The sequence below is a fragment of the Neoarius graeffei genome, chromosome 16, assembly GCF_027579695.1.
Source record: "Neoarius graeffei isolate fNeoGra1 chromosome 16, fNeoGra1.pri, whole genome shotgun sequence".
NCBI classification, from domain to species: Eukaryota; Metazoa; Chordata; class Actinopteri; order Siluriformes; family Ariidae; genus Neoarius; species Neoarius graeffei.
Window position 1 is genome coordinate 36,227,409 of NC_083584.1, and position 26,095 is coordinate 36,253,503.

General features: G+C 41.2%; 1 protein-coding gene across 1 annotated transcript; it reads right to left on the bottom strand.

Annotated features, from left to right (window-relative positions):
• Positions 1 to 4,026: 4,026 nt before the first annotated feature.
• On the bottom strand, positions 4,027 to 25,720 carry scin (scinderin). The gene is made up of 16 exons (XM_060942851.1): positions 25,407 to 25,720; positions 23,280 to 23,434; positions 21,988 to 22,149; positions 19,364 to 19,513; positions 19,047 to 19,139; positions 18,802 to 18,934; positions 18,544 to 18,632; positions 17,576 to 17,791; positions 13,617 to 13,750; positions 13,405 to 13,495; positions 10,957 to 11,127; positions 10,614 to 10,791; positions 10,100 to 10,221; positions 8,902 to 8,979; positions 8,710 to 8,770; positions 4,027 to 5,226 (listed from the first exon to the last, which is right to left on the bottom strand). The coding sequence occupies exons 1-16, from the start codon at positions 25,597 to 25,599 to the stop codon at positions 5,081 to 5,083; spliced, it is 2,172 nt and encodes a 723-aa protein (XP_060798834.1). The 5' UTR covers positions 25,600 to 25,720; the 3' UTR covers positions 4,027 to 5,080.
• Between the last annotated feature and the right edge of the window lie 375 nt (positions 25,721 to 26,095).

The following is a 26,095-nucleotide window of genomic DNA, read 5'->3' on the forward strand; positions in this document are numbered from 1 at the left end:
GAATGTGGATTTGGGGCTATCAGGTGACTTATATACCACACTGGCCCGGTCCAGCTCTGCAGAACCTCTTTGGACAGCTTCACTGCAGCTCTGTGGCTCACCATTTCGTGGACTTGTGAGGCATAGGCCACTTTCCACTCCGGTTCCTTCGCCAGCTGCTTCTCAGTTCTGCAGAATGTGGCTTCAACTGCTCTCTTGTTGTTGGGAAGAGATGCTGGGTCTTCTTTCCATGGGTACTTGGCGTGCCAGTGTGGTTCAGGGCTGTGGTGGTCTCCGGCCACATAAGTCAAGCCGTCCCTCACCATCTCCATCTCCCTTTCTTCGGCCAGCGTCATTTCTTTCCCACCAGGCTGACAGTTCCCGCAGCGACATCCTCCGCATCTCGGTTCGCAAGCTGCTCCAATGCTTTCCCATTTCCACCACTTCAGGAAGTCTCTGTTGCTAGTGGCTGTGTTGGACTGGGAGCTGGGATGTCTGGGAGACTGGCAGGAGACTGGGACTTTGCAGGTGAGTTCGGTGTATCTGACAGCTGCAGTGCGCATGGATCTTGCGAAGTGAGTCTTGGAGGTGTGGGCTGTTAAGGTGGCTTCTTCAAAGAGGTCCGGGTGTGTGCCTCCAATGGTCTTGCCAAGCGGGCCATCCCAGAGCACCAAGTCGCCGATGGAACAAACCTTCTGGGGTATGAGCTGACCTTCTTTGTGGCTGATGAGGAGTTGGATCTCATTTGGTCTTGCCAGATCTTCCAGGGAGATGTCTGAGAAGATTTTCTGCAGTTTTTCTGCCAGGACATGTCTGTGGACTTCTGCTATTTTGTCAAGTCCATAGCAGATGAGTTGGTGTGCTTTGAGTGTCCCTCTTGGGGTGCTGACTCGTATCTTAAGCAAGTAGCACTTGGTTGCAACAGATACCTTCATCCCTCCAACACCATGAACTACCAGTGTAACGTCTTCACTTCTCAGGTTCAACTTGCTTGCAGCTTTGTGCAGTTGAAAGATAAGATGTATAAGACAGTAGTGAGACCAGCTGTGATGTATGGATTGGAGACCGTACCCTTAACGAAGAGACAGGAGGCAAAGTTGGAGGTGGTGGAGTTGAGGATTTTAAGGTTTGCGATGGGAGTGACAAGGTTGGACAGGATAAGGAACGAGCACATCAGAGGAACAACACATGTGGAGAGCTTGGGAATTACGCGAAGAGAGATGAGACTGAGATGGTATGGGCCAGGGGCGATTTCTCAGAGACAACAAGGGAAGCTGAGCTTCCCCTAAAATTCTCTCCCCAAACTGCGGCATCTACGACGTTGAATTCTCATTAAAACAATAACTTGCATAACATAATATATGCCCAAGATTGTATTTATGTTCATAACTATCCTGTAACTTATTTGAGTGATGTCTGACGAACTTGCAGTTCGCTACGAGAATCACCTTTGCTGCCAGGCTGTAACCTTTCTTATTTCAATGGGCTCTATGGACTGGCAGCAGTGTTGCCAGATTGGGCTGTTTTAAGTGCATTTTGGCGGGTTTTGAATATATTTTGGGATGGAAAACGTCAGCAGTATCTGGCAACACTGACTGGCAGCCGGGTATCCATTGCAGTCTACGAGATGGCTCTGAACAGCCAATTTCGGCTAGTTGTTATTGGTTAAAATCAACAAAATCGTCACTTCCAGGGAAGCCAGGCTTCTCTGGGACTAAACGAGACAGTGGGAGGGACAAGAAGCCGGGCTGATAAAGGATTATTGGAGGTAGTGTTTGAAAGACATGAGGAGGGCGGTACTTCGGCGAGCAACACGGAAGTATGATCAGTCAGTCCCTAGCGGATGTCGAGAAAGTGTAGTCGTGTGCCAAAGTGCTGTCCGAATTTATTTTCATATAAACGGTTCTTCTCATTGATGTCTCTGTACATTACTCTGTAAATAAATGTAAATATTACTCGTTGTGCTCTGTTAACTTTCATCCATTCTATCAGTTTGATCATTCGTGAATTCACTCGTTTATTTCATTTGTAGTTCAATCTGGTTGTAGGCTAGCTTGAGCCTTATTGGGATCTGCAGTGCGAGCTGCTAACAGAAATTGGTGAAGTCTCTGGAAAGCACAACCAGCTGGTATGGTCACAGACCATTTTCTGGAAAAGGAGCGGAGGGCAGAATTTGTGTATAAATAGTGTTCATGTTCATGAATCTGAAGTGTGTATATTGTTCAGTAATGTTAAGAGAATGGTGGGCTCTGTGTTATAGGCAGAGGTGGAAAAACTGGATTGACAAAGTAAAAGTCCTGCTTAGGTTTTCCTTCTGCCTGTGCTCTCAACACAGGTGATTTCACCAATTAGCTCATCAACCTGGCTTAGGGGATGTGGTAATTAGGATCAGCTGGTTCATTGAATTGACTGGAGCAAAAATGTGGCAGGGTTTTTACTTTCTGCACCTGGGTTTTTCCACCTCTGGTTATAATATTCAAGGTTCTGTGTGTTGCATAGCCTACCTGGTTATGAATTTCCAGACTGTGTTGCAGAAGATGTTCAAGGATGTGTTGCACAGCTGGGTGTTGTGCTAAAGACTCTGTATTGCATATCAGGGTATGATGTTCAAGGCTCTTCATTGAATAGCCAGTGATTTTTGGATGTTTGATATTTTTGATTAAGGATATGAGGCACTAGCCTGGCAAGCTAGACTATAACATGAAATGTACAAGCAAAAATACTTTCTGCCACTAGGTAGGGTTGTCTAGTTCACTATGCTAATGGGGCACACTTTTCTATGCTTTGATATCCGGCCTACAGGTTTTACGATGAATGCGTAAAATGGGTTTCCCCTGTTTTAAAAACCAGCAGCCGCCACTGGTATGGGCACAGCCTGAGAAGAGATGCAGAGCATGTTGGAAGGAGAATGTTGAGGATGGAGCTGCCAGGCACACGAAAACGAGGAAGGCCAAGGAGGAGATACATGCATGTGGTGAGAGAGGACATGAAAGTGGCAGGTGTGGTAGAGAAGGATGTGGAAGACAGGAAGCAATGGAGACGAAAGAGCCGCTGTGGCGACCCCTAATCAGGAGCAGCCAAAAGAAGAAGAGGAAAACACTTTCTTTCAGTTACAAATAATGTTCAGTAACTAAATGAAACCTGAAAAGTAGCTATGGAAGCTTGTTTCCACCACCATAATAATGAGTATTTCTCATACATATCTCATAATAATCACTTCATACCTCAATAATGAGATCTTATGAGATCTCATAATAGTGACTTAGTATCTCATAATTATGGCTTGCTAACTCATAATGAAATATGAGGATGTTTGTCCTTATTATGATTCGGAATTATGAGATATTAAGGCATTTTGATAAAATGTTCTCAGTGAAATAGAGAAGTCATTATTATGCTGCAAGTCATAAAGTAGGCCTGTCTCAGAATTATGAGATATAAAGTCATAGTTATGGGATACAAAGTTATAATTATGAGAAACGTTCCCATTATTATGACATGCTATGTGATTCCTTCCCACCCACCCCACCCCCAAGTGCCCGAAACGGGCTGCCATGGGGGGGTGTCATGTGAAAAGAGGTGAAAAGAGGTGGTGTCTCGTGATCCATCAACATCTTCTATCGGCCAATGTGCCTGAGATGATCCTGTCTATCACACAGATCACCCGGCCATTAACACGTCTGACTTCAAAAGGGCCAAATACCAATACTGGCTACACTGTGTTTCATACAAATACACACCCGCGGGTTTCTGTCGTCTTTGGAAGTGAAATAGTGTTAATTGGGTATCAGTGAGACAGTTTCTCTTTCTGAGGATAAATAAGCAGGACAAATGCTCGGTTTCTCATGTGTGCCATCTAGCGGTCACAGGTTCCCATGTCACTGTATTTTCCCCGAATCAATGTCTGAACTAGGATTATAACTGATATTGATCTTGATTACATTTATAAGATAAAGCTAACTGAAAGCCTACGCCTATAATTAATCACTAAGACGCTCATTCATCACTCAGGAAGGTGTGACTCAAATGAAACTGACAATGTTCTGATCAGTTTTACATTTTTAATTGATTTTTTTTTTTTTTGCATTTTATTAAGCAGTATCACAATCCCATAAATCTGACACATTAGGCAATACAGAGAAGAATAATCCATGCAAGTTCAATTTTTTAAAAAAGCTGAAGGAAACATTTTTTGGGGGAAAAAAGTGTACTTCCCCCCTTGTCTTTGAGAGGGTACGCTCCAGAGTACACCTTTTATATACACTACCGTTCAGAAGTTTGGGGTCACCCAGACAATTTTGTGTTTTCCATGAAAAGTCACACTTTTATTTACCACCATAAGTTGTAAAATGAATAGAAAATATAGTCAAGACATTTTTCTGGCCATTTTGAGCATTTAATCGACCCCACAAATGTGATGCTCCAGAAACTCAATCTGCTCAAAGGAAGGTCAGTTTTATAGCTTCTCTAAAGAGCTCAACTGTTTTCAGCTGTGCTAACATGATTGTACAAGGGTTTTCTAATCATCCATTAGCCTTCTGAGGCAATGAGCAAACACATTGTACCATTAGAACACTGGAGTGAGAGTTGCTGGAAATGGGCCTCTATACACCTATGGAGATATTGCACCAAAAACCAGACATTTGCAGCTAGAATAGTCATTTACCACATTAGCAATGTATAGAGTGTATTTCTGATTAGTTTAAAGTGATCTTCATTGAAAAGAACAGTGCTTTTCTTTCAAAAATAAGGACATTTCAAAGTGACCCCAAAATTTTGAACGGTAGTGTACTAACATACATTTCCTGCACATTTAAGCTTTAAAGTGCATAATTGCAAATTAAGAACCATCGTATTACCTTTAATATTTTGAGCTTTTAGAATAATAATTTATTTCATGCATCTTTACAGGTAAATGATGCCCAGTGATGGTAGAAAAGAAATGCACCAATCCAGCAATGATGAAAGGTAACCAAGGCGGAGGTACTGTTTTAACATACAGGCATGATTGGGATGTTAGTTTTAAGGCATAGCCTGTTTTTACCTAGATGTCATACACAGTCATACAGCTTCCCTGAGCTTAAAATGACATTCTGTGTCTTCAGTTTGTGCTCCTGGTCTGCCACTTGGATGAGTCCCATGCCAGGAACCACCCAGTGAAGGTAAGGGGCTCATGGCCCTGTTTCACTATGACTATGGGTGTCCTCTTATCCCGTCCTGATGGATCTGTGTCAATATACGCCTTGGCTGTAAAGAAATGGTAAATCAGTAATCAGTGAGAGAGTTTTCACCTTTTCATCTCTGGAAGTCTGGGCTTTCTTGATTGTTCAATGTTGTTTACACATACTTCAGTGATAGACACCAGCCTTGACTTTGTGTGTACTGTGTATTGCACTGTTCTCAGACATTTAAATTTCTGTTGAACCCTCTACTACATTAATGTGCTCTTGTTATACTCAAATGCAGTATCTATTGCTTGAATGTTTTTGGGATTCTTGCATGGTTACTATCCTGGCCCTTTCATATACACATAATCAATAATACATATTACTAAAATACATTGTACTCCATACTTGTGTCTGAGTTATTCAGCCCTTAGGTCTATATGATAATGACCAATATGCATAAATATTTTCATAATATCATCTCATTCTCATCTCATTATCTCTAGCTGCTTTATCCTGTTCTACAGGGTCGCAGGCAAGCTGGAGCCTATCCCAGCTGACTACGGGCGAAAGGTGGGGTACACCCTGGACAAGTCGCCAGGTCATCACAGGGCTGACACATAGACACAGACAACCATTCACACTCACATTCACACCTACGGTCAATTTAGAGTCACCAGTTAACCTAACCTGCATGTCTTTGGACTGTGGGGGAAACCGGAGCACCCGGAGGAAACCCACGCGGACACGGGGAGAACATGCAAACTCCGCACAGAAAGGCCCTCACCGGCCACGGGGCTCGAACCCGGACCTTCTTGCTGTGAGGCGACAGCGCTAACCACTACACCATCATGCCGCCCTATTTTCATAATATATATTTTTATTTATGATTTTTATTTCGGGACGGCACGGTGGTGTAGTGGTTAGCGCTGTCGCCTCACAGCAAGAAGGTCCGGGTTCGAGCCCCATGGCCGGCGAGGGCCTTTCTGTGCGGAGTTTGCATGTTCTCCCCGTGTCCGCGTGGGTTTCCTCCGGGTGCTCCGGTTTCCCCCACAGTCCAAAGACATGCAGGTTAGGTTAACTGGTGACTCTAAATTGACCGTAGGTGTGAATGTGAGTGTGAATGGTTGTCTGTGTCTATGTGTCAGCCCTGTGATGACCTGGCGACTTGTCCAGGGTGTACCCTGCCTTTCGCCCGTAGTCAGCTGGGATAGGCTCCAGCTTGCCTGCGACCCTGTAGGACAGGATAAAGTGGCTAGAGATAATGAGACGAGATGAGATTTTTATTTCTTATTTATGATTATTTATCAGAATTATTCAGCCAATTTATGTGCAAAATCGGTTTTCACACGTTCTCATTTTATATCAAGCACCTTTTCTTCCACATCTTAAATTTTAAGCCTGAATTCTTTCAAATGTACAAATCTTTAAATCATATTACGCACAGTGATTAAGCATATACAGTGGTATGTAAAAGTTTGAGCACCCCTGATCAAAATTGCTGTTACTGTGAACAGTTAAATCAGGCTTATTTAGATGTTCATTTGCAAACTTCAGACGCTGAATTTTGTGGCTAGGACACAGGAAAGGTTTTCTTCTGATGACTCTCCTGCTGCATAGTAGAAGAAGAAACCTTTATTTGTCACATGCACACTTCAAGCACAGTGAAATTCATCCTCTGCATTTAACCCATCTGAAGCAGTAAACACACGTGCACACACACCCAGAGCAGTGGGCAGCCACACCAGAGCACCCAGGGAGCAGTCAGGGCACTTCAGCCCAAGGCCGCCCCATGTCAACCTAACTGCATGTCTTTGGATTGTGGGGGAAATCGGAGCACCCAGAGGAAACCCACGCAGACACGGGGAGAACATGCAAACTCCACACAGAAAGGCCCTCGCCGGCCGCTGGGTTTGAACCCGGAACCTTCTTGCTGTGAGGCGACCGTGCTAACCACTACACCACCATGCTGCCCATAGAACAGTGAATAGTAGAATAGTAGAACAGTGCACCACCACTCCAGGGTCTGCGAAATCTTTCTGAAGGTCTTTTGCAGTCAAACAGGGTTTTTTAATTTGCCTTTCTAGCAATCCAACGAGTAGTCCTTTCAGAAAGTTTTCATCGTCCAGACCTCACCTTGATCTCCACTGTTTCTGTTAACTGCCATTTCTTAATAACATTACAATTTGAGGAAACAGCTACCTGAAAACACTTTGCTACGTTCTTGTAGCCTTCTCCTGCTTTGTGAGCATCAATTATTTTATTATTCAGAATGCGAGGGAGTTGCTTAGAGGAGCCCATGGCTGTTGATTTTAGGGACAAGTCTGAGGAGTCAGAAAATTTATACAGCTTTGAAATCTGCATCATCTGACCTTTCCTAATGAAGAATTTGAACAAGCCACAGCTCAATAAGTGAATTAAGGTCTGGAACCTTGGTAAAAGTTACCTGAGAACTCAAATGTATTGGGGTGCCCAAACTTTCGCATGGTGTTCCTTTTCTTTTTTCACTCTCCAATTGTACAAAACAAAAATAACACAAATCTTGCTGAAAAGAAATGTCATCTTTACTTTTATGCCTTTTGGTGATCAGTGTATCTTCTGCTCACTTAACTATTCACAGTAACAGACATTTTCAGTAAGGGTGCCCAAACTTTTGCATGCCACTGTATGCGCTTTTTGATTCAATATTGTCTATAAGCAACCAGAAAAACTAAACCAAATATAATTCATCTCATCTCATTATCTCTAGCCGCTTTATCCTTCTACAGGGTCGCAGGCAAGCTGGAGCCTATCCCAGCTGACTACGGGCGAAAGGCGGGGTACACCCTGGACAAGTCGCCAGGTCATCACAGGGCTGACACATAGACACAGACAACCATTCACACTCACATTCACACCTACGGTCAATTTAGAGTCACCAGTTAAGCTAACCTGCATGTCTTTGGACTGTGGGGGAAACCGGAGCACCCGGAGGAAACCCACGCGGACACGGGGAGAACATGCAAACTCCGCACAGAAGGGCCCTCGCCGGCCCCGGGGCTCGAACCCAGACCTTCTTGCTGTGAGGCGACAGCGCTAACCACTACACCACCGTGCCGCCCCCCAAATATAATTATAACAATTAAAATAAACTCCAGCATTAGTATACTGACAGTAAGCCTGATTTGAAAATAAGTCATTCTGTTACAACCCCTTAAATTAGTGAGTATGTAATTGTGATTAAGACATTTGATATTTTGTTGTAGGTTACATTTGTATAGTAGCGCTTAATGTAAGGCCCAATGCTCAGAAACAATTTGAGAATCTAATATTTCAACATCGTCATTTTCTTCCATTAGTTTTGTCACACAGTACACGACACACAATACATTTTTACAACAGTCCAAATTGATGCTGGCAATGATTTAATCTGTAATGCATTTTAATGCTGTTAGGTGTGCATTTGAGTGCTATTAGTGCTCCATTTGACACACATAATTATGTTAAATGATACTGATATGCTATTATCAAGCTTAACGTAGTGGATTTTATTGCAGGGAAATAAATGTGTGCAAGAGCTGCTCACCCGACTTTACTGACTCTGTTCTTTCCACTTCATTGGCATCAGCTCCAATCCAGATAAACACCTGATCACAGATATACACATGCATATGGAGAGTGGTAAAGATTTTTATTTTTATTTATTTGTTTGTTTACCTAACATATGATCATATTCACTTATCAAAATGTGAAACTCATAAAAGCTCATTTACTCTACCTGATCCCAGACATCCAGTAGCATGACATCATCCTCTGCCAGGTCATCCTGGGTGAACTCACCAGGCACTTCTTCAATCTGAGTATCAACCAGAAGTGGATGATTTATTTCCGGTTATTATGCTATAAAACATGACTGTATGAGATGATGTTATGCCAGTACTTTCTTAAACATAAAGAAAGTCTGCAAGTTATGTTTAGACATTGGAATACATATGTTGCTATTATGAAATGAGTCTCAGTGTTTGCTATATATGATCTTTCGGGCGGCACGGTGGTGTAGTGGTTAGCCCGGTCGCCTCACAGCAAGAAGGTTCTGGGTTCGAGTCCAATGGCTGACGGGGGGCCTTTCTGTGTGAAGTTTGCATGTTCTCCCCGTGTCTGTATGGGTTTCCTCCAGGTGCTCCGGTTTCCCCCACAGTTCAAAGACATGCAGTTAGGTTAACATGGGGCGGCCTTGGGCTGAGGTGCCCTTGAGCAAGGTACCTAACCCCTAACTGCTCCCCAGGTACTGTAGTATGGCTGCCCACTGCTCTGGGTGCATGTGTTCACTGCTTCAGATGGGTTAAATGCAAAGGATGAATCTCACTGTGCTTGAGTGTGCATGTGACAAATAAAGGTTTTGTCTTCTTCTTCTTTCAAAGGTGGTATTTAAAAATTTACACATACAGTATTTTCCAGACACCCTTATCCAGAGCGACTTACTTTTTTTTTTTACACAAATGAGTAGTTAAGGGTTAAGTGTCTTGCTCAAGGACCCAGTAGTGGCAGCTTAATGGTGCTGTGATTTGAAATCATGACCTTCCAGTCAGTAGTCAAACACTGAGCTACTGCCATAAAAACAAATAAATAACCTAAATAATGCAATTTCCAAGTTCTTAGGTTGAGAAATGACAGTTATTTTGTACTAAACTTAAATCAGATTATCAGTCAAACTAAGAAAAGGTCCTAAAACACAGGAACCAAAAATGGCTGCATTACAGCCAAGACAGAATACAGCCAGGAATTACACACGATGTTTACCCAAGCCGTTTTTCTAGCCGAATGTGGAGACCAAGATGCATAAAATAAGCTATAATTTAAAAATGCCTAATTTAATATAGAGCAAAAACAGGAAACACAGTACATTCCAAACTGCCTTAGCACTTACTCTGCAGTTTTACTGGTAAACCTTCACTATTTATAGGCTGAATACGTACAATGAATCTTCCTGTTTTGTTGGAGCAGGCAAACAGACGAGGAGGCCGTACTGTGCTTTTGCTCTCCAGCTTCTCCGATGTCTGGTACTTGGTTTGTCCACCCAGAGCATTCCAGAACGCCTCTTTAAAACATTAACAAAAGAAACATTAGGCATGTCATATTTCCAACCTGTAAATATACTGTATAGGCTAGGTTTCCTGTAATGGGAAACACCTGGAAAAAAGAACATGGATAATTATCTATCTATCTATCTATCTATCTATCTATCTATCTATCTATCTATCTATCTATCTATCTATCTTTAAATAGTGTATGCCATACAAAGTCTCTGTGTAAGTTATCATGAAATGAGAACATACTAGAATGAGCACATTAACATAAACCTTTCAGACAGAACTATCGTCAGGGTTGTGCTGTTATAGAAAATTAATCAACACCTTTTGACCAATAAGTATTGAGCATTTAACAGTGCTCTGGTATAAATGTGTCTAACAGCAAGTGGTGTGCTCTCACCTGGCTCCTTTCCCTCTGTAATATGTTGGGGGCGACACTGCAGCAGCTCACCCATGTATTCAGCTCCACGTTCCTCTTCTTCACTTGCCCCTTTCCCTACCCATAGATACCCATTCCCCTGAGGCACCTTCAATAGGTAGGCATCATTGGAGTTCAAACTAGCTGCTATGGCATCAACCTGTTCGAAAACATAGATAAAAATGCATCTCCCGTTAATAAATTGACTAATAAATTAATAAAGTTATTAGTTTATTAATCTGATTACTTTATTAATATGAATTAATAAAGTGGAAACCACATGTTTTATATCCAATCACCTGTGCACATGTGTGTTGGACCTCACCTCAGATATGCGTGTGATTGTACCCAGGTTTCTGCGCACTTGAAATAGCCGGGTTGAAGGTGAAGGTTTCTGCCCTCCTTGCCTGGATGTCCCATTTTTATACACAACCAGAGGTCTGGCTTTGAACAGACTCAGCAAATGTGCAGGTTCCTTTCCTTGGGTCACCCGGACCTAAACATTGAACGTTTTAAACACAGCTTTAAATATGACCACAAGATGGCAGTGTTTTCCTGAATATCCATCCATCCATCCATTAGCCGCTGTAGCCGCTTATCCTGTCTCACAGGGTCACAGGCAAGCTGGAGCCTATCCCAGCTGACTACGGGCGAAAGGCGGGGTACACCCTGGACAAGTCGCCAGGTCATCACAGGGCTGACACATAGACACAGATAACCATTCACACTCATGTTCACACCTACGGTCAATTTAGAGCCATCAATTAGCCTAACCTGCATGTCTTTGGACTGTGGGGGAAACCGGAGCACCCGGAGGAAACCCACGCGGACACGGGGAGAACATGCAAACTCTGCACAGAAAGGCCCTCGCCGGCCACGGGGCTCGAACCCGGACCTTCTTGCTGTGAGGCGACAGTGCTAACCACTATGCCACCGTGCCGACCTTTTCCTGAATAATTTACTTAAATTATATGTGGGTCTTCTCCAACATTTTCATTATCAACATTGGGCCCCCACCCTGGAGAGTATTAATTCTTAAGCTCCATCTACTGAGGATCCCCACCTCTCCCCTCTTTACAGCATCCCTGAATGTAGCATCTATTTTACTGCTTGACTATCCATGCTCTTTCAAATTGAGTTATTTACTACACAGGAATATCTCCAGTACATTTTTCTAATATGAAGTTGCAATAAAAATAATTTTTAAAAAATTAAAGTAATATAACATGGTTGATGGCTACAGTTGTTTTACGTCACATTTACCTCATATTTTCCATGCAACTGTTTTGAACATTTACAGTGACTTGCATAAGTATTCACCCTCTTAAATTTTTTGACATTTTGTAGTGTTACAATCTGGAATTTAATTATAAATAATTGAGATTATATGTCATTAATCTACACAAAATAGTCCATAATATTTAATTTAGAAGAAAAGAAAGAAAGAAAGCACAACTTTATTCATCACACACTTGTGAAATTCCTCTCTGCATTTAACCCATCTGAAGCAGTGAACACACACATGCACGTGAGCAATGAGCACACACACACAGCAGTGGGCAGCCATGCTAACAGGACCCGGGGAGCAATTGGGAGTTCAGTGCCTTGCTCAAGGGCACCTCAGCCCAAGGCTGTCCCATATTAACCTAACCGCATGTCTTTGGACTGTGGGGGAATTTGGAAACCAGAGCAAATCCACGCAGACACAGGGAGAACATGCAAACTCCACACAGAAAGGCCCCCACCAGCCGCTGGGCTCGAACCCAGAACCTTCTTGCTGTGAGGCGACTGTGCTAACCACTTACACCACCATGCCACCCCATGGTTTGCATTTCTTTCTAAATAAATAAGTGTAAAAGGTGTGACTGAATAAGGATTCAACCACATTGCTGTGAATCACCTAAATTAGTTCAAGTGCAATCAGTTAAATTACTAGAGGCCATCTGTGTGAGGTTAAAAGGTCACGTGATCTCAATATAAATACACCTGTTCCTGGAAGGCCCCAGAGTTTATCAGCAAACATATCAAAACAAACAGAATCATAAAGACCAAAAATCTATCAGAACAAGTCTGGGACTCATCTCATCTCATCTCATCTCATTATCTCTAGCCGCTTTATCCTGTTCTACAGGGTCGCAGGCAAGCTGGAGCCTATCCCAGCTGACTACGGGCGAAAGGCAGGGTACACCCTGGACAAGTCGCCAGGTCACCACAGGGCTAGTCTGGGACTCATTTAAAATAATAATAATAATAATAATAATAATAAACCTTTACCACAAACTACAAGATGTGAAAATGTTTGAGGGGATGAATCAAGGCACTGTATATAACTTTCAAATATTTGTAAGTGTAATAGCATTACTGTAAACCACCTTCAACTTTATACCAGGCACACCTACACTCTCAGAAAATAAAGTACATTATTGTATCTTTAGGGCTACAATGGCTTGTCACTGGAGCAGTACACTCGAAGGTACTTATTTGTACCTTTTATATACTGCTTAGGAACACCTATGTAGACCTCTTTGGCCCTAAAAAGTAACCATAGTTATCTTGAGCTCTAATAATGATCTACCGTAGGCAGTACATTAGTGTTCATTGTATCTTGGGGGACAGAAATGGATGCCTACTGTACCCCTATTTCTAACAGTGTAGCTCATTAGACGTAGTAGTATGTACAGTATATATGCATTTGCTATCTTATCACAATAGATTAATAAATGAAAACTATATTTCTCTTTTTTATTTCTAACGTGTGTCCACAGCTAGTCACCTGGACTGCGCTTCCACCCAGTGACTTGTCCAGTTCAACAGTGAGAAAGGCTGAAGCAGTCAGCTCATCTATCGTACTGCTGGAACCCTGCCTATAAAGAGAGAGCAGAAAGGTCTATACTTTCAGAGCTAATGAAGAAAATACAGGTAAACTAAGTGTCTGTCACATCACTGAATTTAGTCATCGATCATCACTGAAAAAGTGTAACTTACCAGGTGTAGATGATTTGCCCTTTTCCGTAGGTGTATAAAATGATATAACAGTCCCCCCCATAGAATTGCCCATATGTCTTTGGATCTATGGGAACTTTGGTGTCTTTTTTATTACCGGTTTCCACCCTCCAAATCTGAAAAGTAAAACATTGAAAAACAACAAACTCTGAATGAAAAATACATTTCGATATAAAATGTGTCTTTATGTAAAGGCAGGCAGATGCCAAATGCAAACGTAATGGAGATGGTATAATCACAGCAATGTGATTGCAGTTAGCAAAACTGTCTTCTGAAATGTAATAAACAAGCACTGACCACCCCTTCAATGTCCTTCCAAAACTATGCCCCATCACTAAAAAAAAATGCACACTGCTGCCTAAGACAGATTATCTGAATGCTAGCACACAAGTGACACTTCCTCAATTAACTTTGACTGACAGATAAATAGGGATGCCTATTTGTCCTGATTGGTTAGATGATGATGGTCCACATAATTTTGCTTTTTTCTTCTTTTACATGACCTTAGTTTCCACAGAGGCCTGGGTTTTTCTCTGACCAGACATTTGTCAAAATGTGAGGGCAACTTTGCTAAATATTTTAAAGTATTTGGACATTAAACCACTGACCTCATCTTTAACATTACAGTTACTGTGTAACAAAACTCAATCCACACTAGTTAATTTCCTTCTGATGGGGAGACATTTAGTGAAGTTTAGTGAAGCAGTTTTAGGACCATAAGGTCGCTGGTTCAATTCTCTGGACCAGCAGGAAAATGTGTGGGTGGGAGGAGTGAATGAACAGCACTTTCCCTCTTTTGAGCAAGGCAGCAAGGCACATAATCCCTGAACTGCTCCCTGGGCACTGCTGTATAGCTGCCCACTGCTCTGGGTGTGTGTGCTCACATCCCTAGATGGGTTAAATGCAGAGAAAGAATTTCACTGTGCTCTAATGTACATGTGATGAATAAAAGCTTAAAATCCCCAATTATATATATATATATATATATATATACACACACACACACACACACACACAGCGCCCTCCACAATTATTGGCACCCCTCATTCAGATATGTTCTTAGGCTTCTACTAAATTCTTTTTTTTAATAATATAGGACAACAATGCAAAGAAAGAGGAAAATCCAACCTTTAATTCAAGTGCATTTATTCAGTGGGAAAAAAATCCCACATTAAGAAATAATTATTTTACATGAAATCATGTGTGCCACAATTATTGGCACCCCGATGTTAATACTTTGTACAACTCCCTTTTGCCAACAAGACAGCACTTAATATTCTCCTATAACATTTCACAAGATGGGAGAATACAGAGAGAGGGATATTCGACCATTCCTCTTTGCACAATCTCTCTAAACCATCCAGAGTCCTGGGTCCTCTCCTATGCACTCTCCTCTTCAGCTCACCCCACAGGTTTTCAATTGGGTTGAGGTCTGGGGACTGAGATGGCCATGGGAGGAGCTTGATTTTGTGTCTGGTAAACCATTTTTATGTAGATTTGGCCACATGTTTAGGGTCATTATCTTGCTGAAAGACCCAGTGACAACCCATCTTCAGCTTTCGGGCAGAGGCCACCAGATTTTGATTTAAAATGTCCTGGTATTTCAAAGAGTTCATGATGCCATGCACCCTAACAAGGTTCCCGGGGCCTTTGGAAGAGAAATAGGCCCACAGCATCACCGATCCTCCCCCATACTTCACAGTGGGCATGAGGTGCTTTTCTGCATACTCATCTTTTGTGATGTATTAGAGTGTTTGTTGCCAAAAAGCTCTATCTTGGTCTCATCTGACCAAAGCACACGGTCCCAGTTGAAGTCCCAGAATGCTTAGCGAACTCCAGACGTTTACGTTTATGCTTGTAAGTGAGAAAAGGCTTTTTCCGTGCATGCCTCCCAAACAGCTTGTTGGCATGTAGATAGCGCCTGATGGTTGTTATGGAGACTTTGTGACCCCAAGATGCTACTCTTTGATGCAATTCTCTAACAGTGAGCTTTGGAGAACTTTTTATTTCTCTTACCATCCTCCTCACTGTGCGTGGTGGCAAGATAAACTTGCATCCTCATCCAGGCTTGTTTGCCACTGTTCCAGTTGTTTTAAACTTCTTGATGATTCCTCTGACTTTAGATATGGGCAGGTGTAGGCGAGTAGCTATTTTCTTGTAGCCATTGCCTGACTTATGAAGGTCGACACACATCTGCCTTACTTGAATGGTGTGTTCTCTTGTCTTTCCCATGTTGAAGAGTGGATAAGAGAAATAGGCCTCTGTATCACATCATATTTATACCCCAGGGAAACAGGATGTGATGAATTACTAATTAAAGGTTCCTAGATACTCTGATCAACTTTATAAACTACAGTAGAAATGACAGAAATGCTTCAATTACATTTATTTTCTAGGAATTGTTATGGGTGCCAATAATTGTGGAACAGGTGATTTTATGAAAAATAATTATTTCTTAGTCAGGGATTTTTAAAAAAAAAATCACTTGAGTTAAAGGTTACATTTTTCTACAATTTTCAGTGTGAGATTATGCTTCTGCAATAAAAATTGAATTTTTACTGCAGAAGCATAATCATAAGCATAGGCTTTTAACACATCTTAACCAGGGGTGCCAATAATTGGGGAGCGTGCTGTGTGTGTGTGTGTGTGTGTGTGTGTGTGTGTAGGGTCGCAGGCAAGCTGGAGCCTATCCCAGCTGACTACGGGCGAAAGGCGGGGTACACCCTGGACAAGTCACCAGGTCATCGCAGGGCTGACACAAAGACACAGACAACCATTCACACTCACATTCACACCTACGGTCAATTTTAGAGTCACCATTTAACCTACCATTCAAATTATTATATGGCCATAAGTTTGTGAGCATTGTTTGTGAACATTACACCCATATGTAATGTTCCATATTCCCCAAAAATTCTGTAGCCAAAAAGTTTAAAGTGTACATTTGTCTGTCTTTTTATGCTATAGCATTATGAATTCCAGCATCAATGTCCCTGTGTAAAAAGCAAGGTCCATAAATACAAGGTTTTCCAAGGTTGGAGTGGAAGCACTTAAGTCTCCTGCACAGAGCCCTGACCTCATACTGACTGCACCCAAACCTCCTCAACCAACAACAGTGCCTGATCTATGCTATCGTGGCTGAATGGACAAATCTTGTTAGCCACCCTCCAAAATCTAGTGGAAAGCCTTCCCAGGAGAGTGGAGGTTATTTTAACAGCAGAAGGGGACTAAATCTGTAATAGGATGTTTTACGAGGACATATGGGCATTATGGTTAGGTGTCCACATACTTTTGTCAATATAGTGCATTTTTTACATCTAGTTTTGTGGTACTGCTGCACACAAGTCCAAATTAATCCACTTTTAGAAGAGGAAGAAGAACTTTATTCATCACACGCTTGTGAAATTCCTCTCTGGATTCAACCCATCTGAAGCAGTGAACACACACATGCACACACACACACGTGAGCAATGAGCACACACACATACATACCCAGAGCAGTGGGCAGCCATGCTAACAGTGCCCGGGGAGCAGATAGGAGTTAGGTGCCTCGCTCAAGGGCACATCAACCCAAGGCCATCCCATATTAACCTAACCGCATGTCTTTGAACTGTGGGGGAAACCGGAGCACCTGGAGGAAACCCACTCAGACGTGGGGAGAACATGCAAACTCCACACAGAAAGGCCCCCACTGGCCACTGGGCTCGAACCCAGAACCTTCTTGCTGTGAAGCAACCATGCTAACCACTTACACCACTGTGCTAATGTGGATTATGGCAAATAATCCACATTAGATTATTTGCCATTTGTTAATGGCAAATAATCTAATGTGGATGCCAAAAATGAAACCTGATATTGCTATCTTTTTTTTTTTTTAAATCTTTGAAGACCCCTGACATCCTGTTAGGCCAAATATACCTGCCGCTCTTCATGTTGCTCACCTGCGTTTTTCCAGTTCCGTCATCCACCATGTTATACTGGGCTGCCATTTGGTGAGATTCGTGAAGTTTAGAAGCGTCAAACTGCACCTGTTGAATCCTAGCAATCCGTTCGGTGACATAGACCCGGCCCAGTCCTTCACTCTGGTCCTTCTCTTTCCAATCCTTAAAGAACTGCTTGAAGATGGGAGTCTCTCCTCCTTCTGGAAGCACCTGAATCTGTGTTTGAGGAAGGAGGTCTTTAATTATTTGACCATTCCTTTTTCAAAGGCAAGGCAAGGCAAGTTTATTTATATAGCACATTTCATACACAATGGCAGTTCAATGTGCTTTACAGAAGTAAAAACAAAAACAGTAAAACAATAGAGAAATAAAATTACATAAAATAATTGTATTTTTATTCTAAAACAATTAATTAAAAGAATTAAAAGAATTAAAAGAAAATAATAAGAATTAAACAATAGTAGAAATAAAATAATAAAATGAAGTAGTAGTTCAAATAGGAGGAGAAAAAAGAAACCAGCAGAATAGAATAAAGAATAAAATAGAATAAAGTTAAAGTTACAATATCATGATCTTTTAATTCTTTTAATTCTTTTAATTAATTGTTTTAGAATAAAAATACAATTATTTTATGTAATTTTATTTCTCTATTGTTTTAATCATTTCAAAGACAGTGATTATGACTCAATTGGTTTATACTTTTTATGATGCATTTAATTAATAGTTAATAGAACTGTGTGGCAGCCTGGGAAAACCCTTCACACGGGGCATATTGTGCTTTTTCATTTACACAAAAGATACATGACTTGGTAACTCAGAGGATATGAAATTATGAAAACATATTATACGGTCATATACAGAGATATGCACACAGTCTCGTACCTGTTCAGTGGGAGAAAAAAAATTTCACAATGTTAAGGGATTTCCTAAACTGTCACATAATTTATTATTAACATAGGGCTGTGAACCTGTGTGTTTGCAGGATAACCCATCTGTTTGATGAAGCCCTCGGCTGTCTTCATAGCTTCTTTTCTTTCACTGGGGTTTGCGTTGCGGCCTACGTCAGATAGGAAGTGGTTTGTACGTCGTGTGATGCAGCATCAGATAAACCAGAAACTAAGATTTAGAAATGCTGATGCTTCAAACCTAGGCAGTTTTTTCTTTTTAGCAGCAGCAGCAATAATTATGAAGATGCTATGAAGATTATAACGTTCAGTTACACACACCCTTCCATACAAAGATCATCTTGCTTTTGCCGTGATCCAAAATAAAGCACTCTTCGGTCAACAGGTGACTCTGAGAAAAAGGATTCTCTTCTGATACAAGTGTCACTTGCATTTTTCCACTGGCATCAGATACCTGAAAAACAACATAATTCTTTTCTGTGTTGTGATTTCATGGTAAAGTTACATCTGTGAATTTGTATTTGTATACTTTGTTGTGTTGTGGTGCACCTAGTAAACTGTCCCACCATGTAAAGTTTTGCCATTTTTCTGTTAGATATATCAGCTGTGATGTCGTCATTATCATCACCATCTGCAAGGTTTGGCTTTTTACCAAGAACCTGTGACATGAAAAATATTAAGAGCAACTTTTTTCTGTTTTTGTAAATACTATACTAGTGGTTTAACACTTCAAGTTGCTAAATAATTTACACCACACACAGTGCATCCTTCCTGTTGTTTTACAAATCAGCATTTCCTCTTTCCATTAATGAACTGCATGACATGTACAACCAAAGGACCTTATATTAGTTCTATATAGCTTTGATTTAGCATTACATGTTACCTTAATCAGCTCCTTGGGTTCACTTCCCTCTTCTACAATTACAATTTGAGCTCGGCCGTTACGTTCATTATCACGAATGCCTGCAGCAACCTGGGCTGCTTTCAGACGCTCAAACTTGTTGCACATTGAGCCACACCACTGGTAGATAGTCTGAACAGAGTGAGCATGAGAGACAGTGAGAGACAGATTAAGCCTGTAGATCATGGTCATATAAGCATTCAACAACACTGCAATTCAACCTGTTTGCTCTGTACATTACAACTTCTTTGTCTTCATGTTTGAATTGCGTTCCAAATATTTTAATTATCGTTAACTACAAATGGTTGATTTCACTTGTATGGATTATTATTATTATTATTATTATTATTATTATTATTAAATGTTACAACACACACCTGAAATGTACATACTGAATTTGGAAAAGGCTTTTAATTTCAGAGGAAAATGTCTCATTACCTTTCATTATTGCCATTATAATAATAAATCATAAAGCACCAAGTTTCTTATTCACACAGAGCAATACACTCAATGTATCATAAGTCATGTTTTTTTCTAAAACAACTTATAAGGAGACGCTACAGAAACTAATACATATGCAACTCAGTGTAAGCTATAAGTATGTTACAATAAGTGTAAAAGTGAAACACTAGTGCAAATGAATACAAATTTATCCTGAATTATCACATTTATCATATGATGAAAATGTACTGATGTACAGGCAGGTGACAAATTAAAAGGAAAACAGGACATAGCATGTCTTCATAAGGTGTCGGGTCAGCACAAGTTGGAACTGTACTGGACTGGTGAACACCATTCTACTAAAAGACATTCCCTCAACAGGTGGGTTGATGATGGTGTTCGAGAGCCCCGTGTAATGTGTCTCCTATCAGTGTTTAACTGGTCTGAGATCTGATCACTATGAAAGAAATGTGCTGTACACCTCTTTTTGAGCCTCATAAAACAATACTTTTATTATGTCAAGTGCTGAGCCATATACAATAGCATGTTATGCATTGCTGGCGGCCTAGGATATGATTAAACTAAAGTTATGCATAATAGTACACCTTGTAATCTTTCTCTTCTTCTATTGGTTGCTCCCGTTAGGGGTTGCCACAGCAGATCATCATGATCTGCATATTTGACTTGGCAAAGGTTTTTACACCAGATGCCCTTCCTGACACAATCCTCCCTAATCTATTCAGGACTGGATAGATTAGGATAGACAGTGCACTAAGTATGCACTGGCTTGTGCAACCCCAGTGGCTGGGTGTTTTACCTAATAGTATACATTGTAATAGTTTACCTATAATACATGTATACATTATTTTGTATTTGTACTTTATTTACCCATATATTGTAAACTAATTGTGAAATAAATTAAACTGCTTGAAACTCATCTCATCTCATTATCTCTAGCCGCTTTATCCTTCTACAGGGTCGCAGGCAAGCTGGAGCCTATCCCAGCTGACTATGGGCGAAAGGCGGGGTACACCCTGGACAAGTCGCCAGGTCATCACAGGGCTGACACATAGACACAGACAACCATTCACACTCACATTCACACCTACGGTCAATTTAGAGTCACCAGTTAACCTAACCTGCATGTCTTTGGACTGTGGGGGAAACCGGAGCACCCGGAGGAAACCCACGCGGACACGGGGAGAACATGCAAACTCCACACAGAAAGGCCCTCGCCGGCCCCGGGGCTCGAACCCAGGACCTTCTTGCTGTGAGGCGACAGCGCTAACCACTACACCACCGTGCCGCCCTGCTTGAAACTATATTGTTAAATATCTTCACCAGCTGTTATCTATATCTGATATACTTTTTTTTTTTAAAGATATTTTTTTGGGCTTTTTGCACCTTTATTGGATAGGACAGTGTAGAGACAGGAAATGAGCGGGAGAGAGAGAGAGAGAGAGACGGGAAGGGATCGGGAAATGACCTCGGGCCGGAATCGAACCCGGGTCGCCCGCATTCATGGTATGGCGCCTTAACCACCTGAGCCACGACGCCCCCATCTGATATACTTTTGACTGAATACATGTTAAATGTTTTGTTTAAATGTTATTGGTGTGCTTTTCTGATTTCATTACTGATATGACTGTTTGAATGATAGTTGAAGCTGGTCAATATATTGAATAGTAATATATTGCTATACTGTATATTGACAAAAGGCCAGATAAATAGCTTGTTTAAACAAGAATAAGCACATCTTGCTAATCCTGTCCTGTTCCTTGAGTTCTCTCTAATTTTGTATTGATATAACCATGGTTTCAGACTAATCCAAATAGCATTCCCTCCCATTGTACATACACAGCACATGTGTGGTGTGCAGGAGTTCCTGTTTCATACTACTGTAAGTGTAGCGTGCACTGAAGTGTAATTAGAAACTATGTAAATTGGTCCCAGGAAACGAAAGATCATATTACCATATTTTAAACCAAAAATAGAAAAAGGAAATAAGTTAAGTTACAGGTAAACTAATAAATCACCAGCAATACACACCATAAACAGAATTTTCTTCAACATCAATGAAGTTGACCTTATCTGATCTAATCTCTGATGAAGATTATTTAAAGTTATGAAGTGTCTAATGCCAGTGTGTTTTTGTGGGCCCTTACTGCACCCAGGTCCACTATGAAACAGTCGCCCTTGTTGAAGCTGGCCCAGTCCAGAGGTGCTTCTGTAGCCCTGACAACATGCCGGCCCTTGACATGGAAGAGACGCTTGGCACTGAGGTCATTGGTGATCACATGCTGGAACCCTGATGACACTCCTCCTGCCTGGAGTCATTAAAAAAACAATGGTTTTTTTTTTTCCCTTTTCCAAGAACCACTTTTTAACTCCATGTATCAGTCCTGTGGGCAAAACTACAAACATGTGCACAAACATTCTTAATTGCCTCCTTAAAAAAACACTTCATACAAACAGGGCCGCGTTAACCCTTGCCGAGGCGGCAGCCCTGGGCAGACACCCCCCCGAGGCCCCACCCCCACCTGTTGTCAACTGCGCTCAGCAAATTCACCCCCTCAGACGTGCCTGTCTAACTAGACACAGAAACTTAAATAATGACAGTGGCACAATTAGAAATACTATTGAACAATAAAACTTTATATCCATCAACACCTATTTAATCGAGAAAAAGCAATGGTGAAATAGGCAATTGCATGGTGAAAAAATCCATCAGACATCACGGTTAACAAGTCTGGTTAACTAAAGTTTAGTCTCAAGAAGCCTTTGAATGAGTGAGTCAATGAACAACATGTCAAGAACATAACCTAGGCCTACAACAGTTTCTTTAGTATTCAGAACAAGAACATTCATTTGGTATATAACCGTTTGTTTTCATTTTGGAATCCAGGTGACTTTTAACTTGTGAAAACAAAGAGTGATAACAAAGAAAGAAAAATCTCTTGCTTCTCAGAAATAAATCTCAAAATGTTAGGCTATGTGAAACATTTCATCCTTTCACACACGTAATGTCCCAAACAGCAGTGGCACACAGCTTTGCGCATTCAGTTTGACAGCCATGGGTCAACTTACAAGGGCACTTTCCTACTTTTCTGGAATGCGAAGTCATTAATTAAATCATTGAACTCAAGCTGGCGTAGCGTGTGAAGACATGGTGGATAGTGATCATATTGACAATGACGGGTGATTTATGCGACGGGACAAGGTGGGCTTCCTTACGGGTGGCGAAATGCATCAAAAATGTTATCAATATGATCAAAACTTCTGAAAATATCGTTTCATATTTTCCGATCTCGCTACCTCCGAGGCCCCCTAGTGGCCGAGGCCCTGGGCAGCTGCCCATGAAGCCCATTAGGATAACGCATCCTTGCATACAAACACTTCATACCAAATATTAAAGTCTCAAAAAGCAGAAGCTTAAGAACTGTGTTGGAAAACTTACTTTGTATGTGATCCCTCCTTTAAAGTAACTGGTGAAAGCGGTGGATTCACAGCCCTGGAGTTCACGGTATTGAACTGGCTTGCCCCCCAAATAATCATCTAGTTGTACTGTAAATATGGCTGCAGATGTGCTTTCATCCTGAGTGCACTCATTACCTGGACAGATTCAGCAATATACACACAGATAGAAAGATATTACAGAATAAGTCAGTATTCATTATTACACTACTGTATACAAGGTGGCAGCATGGTGGTGTAGTGGTTAGCACTGTCGCCTCACAGCAAGAAGGTCCTGGGTTTGAGCCCAGCGGCCGGTGAGGGCCTTTCTGTGTGGAGTTTGCATGTTCTTCCCATGTCTGTGTGGGTTTCCTCCGGGTGCTCCGGTTTCCCCCACAGTCCAAAGACATGCAGGTTAGGCTAATTGGTGGCTCTAAATTGACCGTAGGTGTGAATGTGAGTGTGAATGGTTGTTTGTCTCTGTGTGTCAGCCCTGCGATGACCTGGCAACTTGTCTAGGGTGTACCCCGCCTCTCACCCATAGTCAGCTGGGATAGGCTCCAGCTTGCCTGTGACCCTGTAGAACAGGATAAGCGGCTACAGATAATGGATGGATGGATGGATGGATGGATGTGTACAAGGTTGGGTGTAATATGGTTTGCAAAATTATTTATTTAAAAAAAACTTAAATGCTGTGATTGCATCAATATTCACATATTCCATAATATTTAGGCACTGTATATGAATTTCATAATACTTAACTTTTCCACTGTTGCATATTACATGAATTTGCATCAGTGGCTTTAGTGTTCAGTGTTATCAGTTTATACTATGAGCAGTTTGTCTGTTTTCACACTTTTGCAAAGCTGTTGGTACTTCTTGTGTTAATTCTCACTTGTTGTACACTTCCACTTTTTTATGCATTGCAAGCAGCTTTGATGCTAATCTAGATGATGCACAGCAGCACTTTAAAACACTTATGCTTTGACACTTATGAGTTCTCCATAAAAGTCCTTGAATGCATTCCTCTCCATTATGTGGTGAACTGCATTAGAGTAAATCCTTTCCTAGGATGAAGATGCGATAGACAAAAAATCCATTAAGAGCCCGTTTGCATCCTCAGTGGTCTTAATGATGTGCATTTAAAGAAAGGCAGCGTTAAGAGCAAAGATAAGACAACAATGAGTCAACTTTATTCTCAAGGTGGTGAAGTTACAGAAATAATAGCACAAAACAGATCTGGTTTTTTTATTGTTTGCTAACTGTATCACGTCAGATCTCGTTTTGCAAGGTTTCACTGGCAATAAGACAATAGTAAGCCAGAGCTAGTTTGAATTATTTACATGCATACAATAATGTGTAGTCTTACATCCTCATAAACCATGAAGTCACTCAGCAGTTAGCCAGGCTGTTGGATATAACCTTAGATGTGCATTGCATTGATACAATTTTCATCTTTTCATCATTGTATATTCTAGTACAACTTAATGTGATCAGCAAAGATCAGAACACATCAGTAGTACAGTTAATGTCATTGCAGATTTGCAGCTTGTTAATTTGCATCACAAAATGTGTCATGCCTGTAATAACAATTAATTATGTTTTGATTGTCAGTTCAAGATACAGTAAGTGCAAAATCATTTTTCATGGTATGCATTTCAAGTTTCCATTGTACAGATCTCTCTTCCCCCCCCCCCCCCCCCAAACACGTCAATATAAGTTAGAGGTCAGTGTCATATGGCACGACAGGATTTAATTATCTTCTACCATCTGCACTTTAGCTTTCGACTGTTAGATTTATGGCCTGTTTTTGTTTGAGATAAATCATTAGGTTGTAAAGCAAATGAGCTTCATATACTTCCTCAGTCCATCTTTTCTACTCATCAGATTATATAAAGCCTTACTTATCAGTGTCCACATCAGCATATCATTAAGGAACTGATACAGCCACAGGGAAATGTCACATCCATTTTGACAGGTTATGTTCATGCAATTTGAATAGACTGAATTGCCCATTATAAAAACCCTTACAACATGAGCACATTGCTCTTATTTCAAACTCCAATCAGATAGAATGTCAAGTCCATGTCAGAAAATACAAATTATGCACTGTAGATGTTCTTTAACTCACCCAACCAGAAGTGCAGATCATAGAAGCAGGCACTTTTCTGTTTGACTGTACGAAGGACTAAGTAGGCATCCCCTACATAGAAGCTCCCATGCAGCCTTTCTGGCACTGGAACCAGCTCCATCTTCTCGATCCTCCAGATCTGGAGGCCTGCTTTCTTTCCAGCTTGTTCGAACTCCTTGTGGTAGACAGCCATGGCTGAGTGCAGTGAGTTGTCTAGGTGTGTGGAGTTGAGAGTGTGGTGTGAGACACAGCTGCCTGTCAGGACTGAATCAATAGTAGCAGTGTCTAACACTCTTCTAGAGAGCTCGGAGTGCCTGTGGGTGTGTTCAACAAATATCCAGCCCAAAAGAGACAGAGGTATGGAGAAAAAGAGGAGAGTGTCAGAGGGAAATAGAGCAACAGATTCACTATGTTTGAAACCACATTTCCATGAAAGGGGAAATGCAGTTAATGCAATGTGATTTTATCTCTGTGGCATTTATGAGAGTGTATAATGCAGGAAGGAACCTCATCTCATAAGAAATTTGAACAGACAAGGGATAATGTGATTGGATTTTGTTCCAGTTCATATATATAAAGTCTAAAAGAGTGCAAAAGCTAGTAAAGGGGCTAACCCTAATCTTAACAGATGTAATTTATTCATATGAATTATGAATACAGAAATAAAAAGATAGCACAATGTAATACAA

Coding starts and splice junctions, on each gene's coding strand:
- scin (XM_060942851.1), bottom strand. CDS start 25,599: ATGGCTGTCTACCACAAGGAGTTCGAACAAGCTGGAAAGAAAGCAGGC. Junction 18,935..19,046: donor AAATGGCAAAACTTTACATG/GTGGGACAGTTT, acceptor GTTGTTTTTCAG/GTATCTGATGCCAGTGGAAA. Junction 13,496..13,616: donor GGGCAAATCATCTACACCTG/GTAAGTTACACT, acceptor CTCTCTTTATAG/GCAGGGTTCCAGCAGTACGA.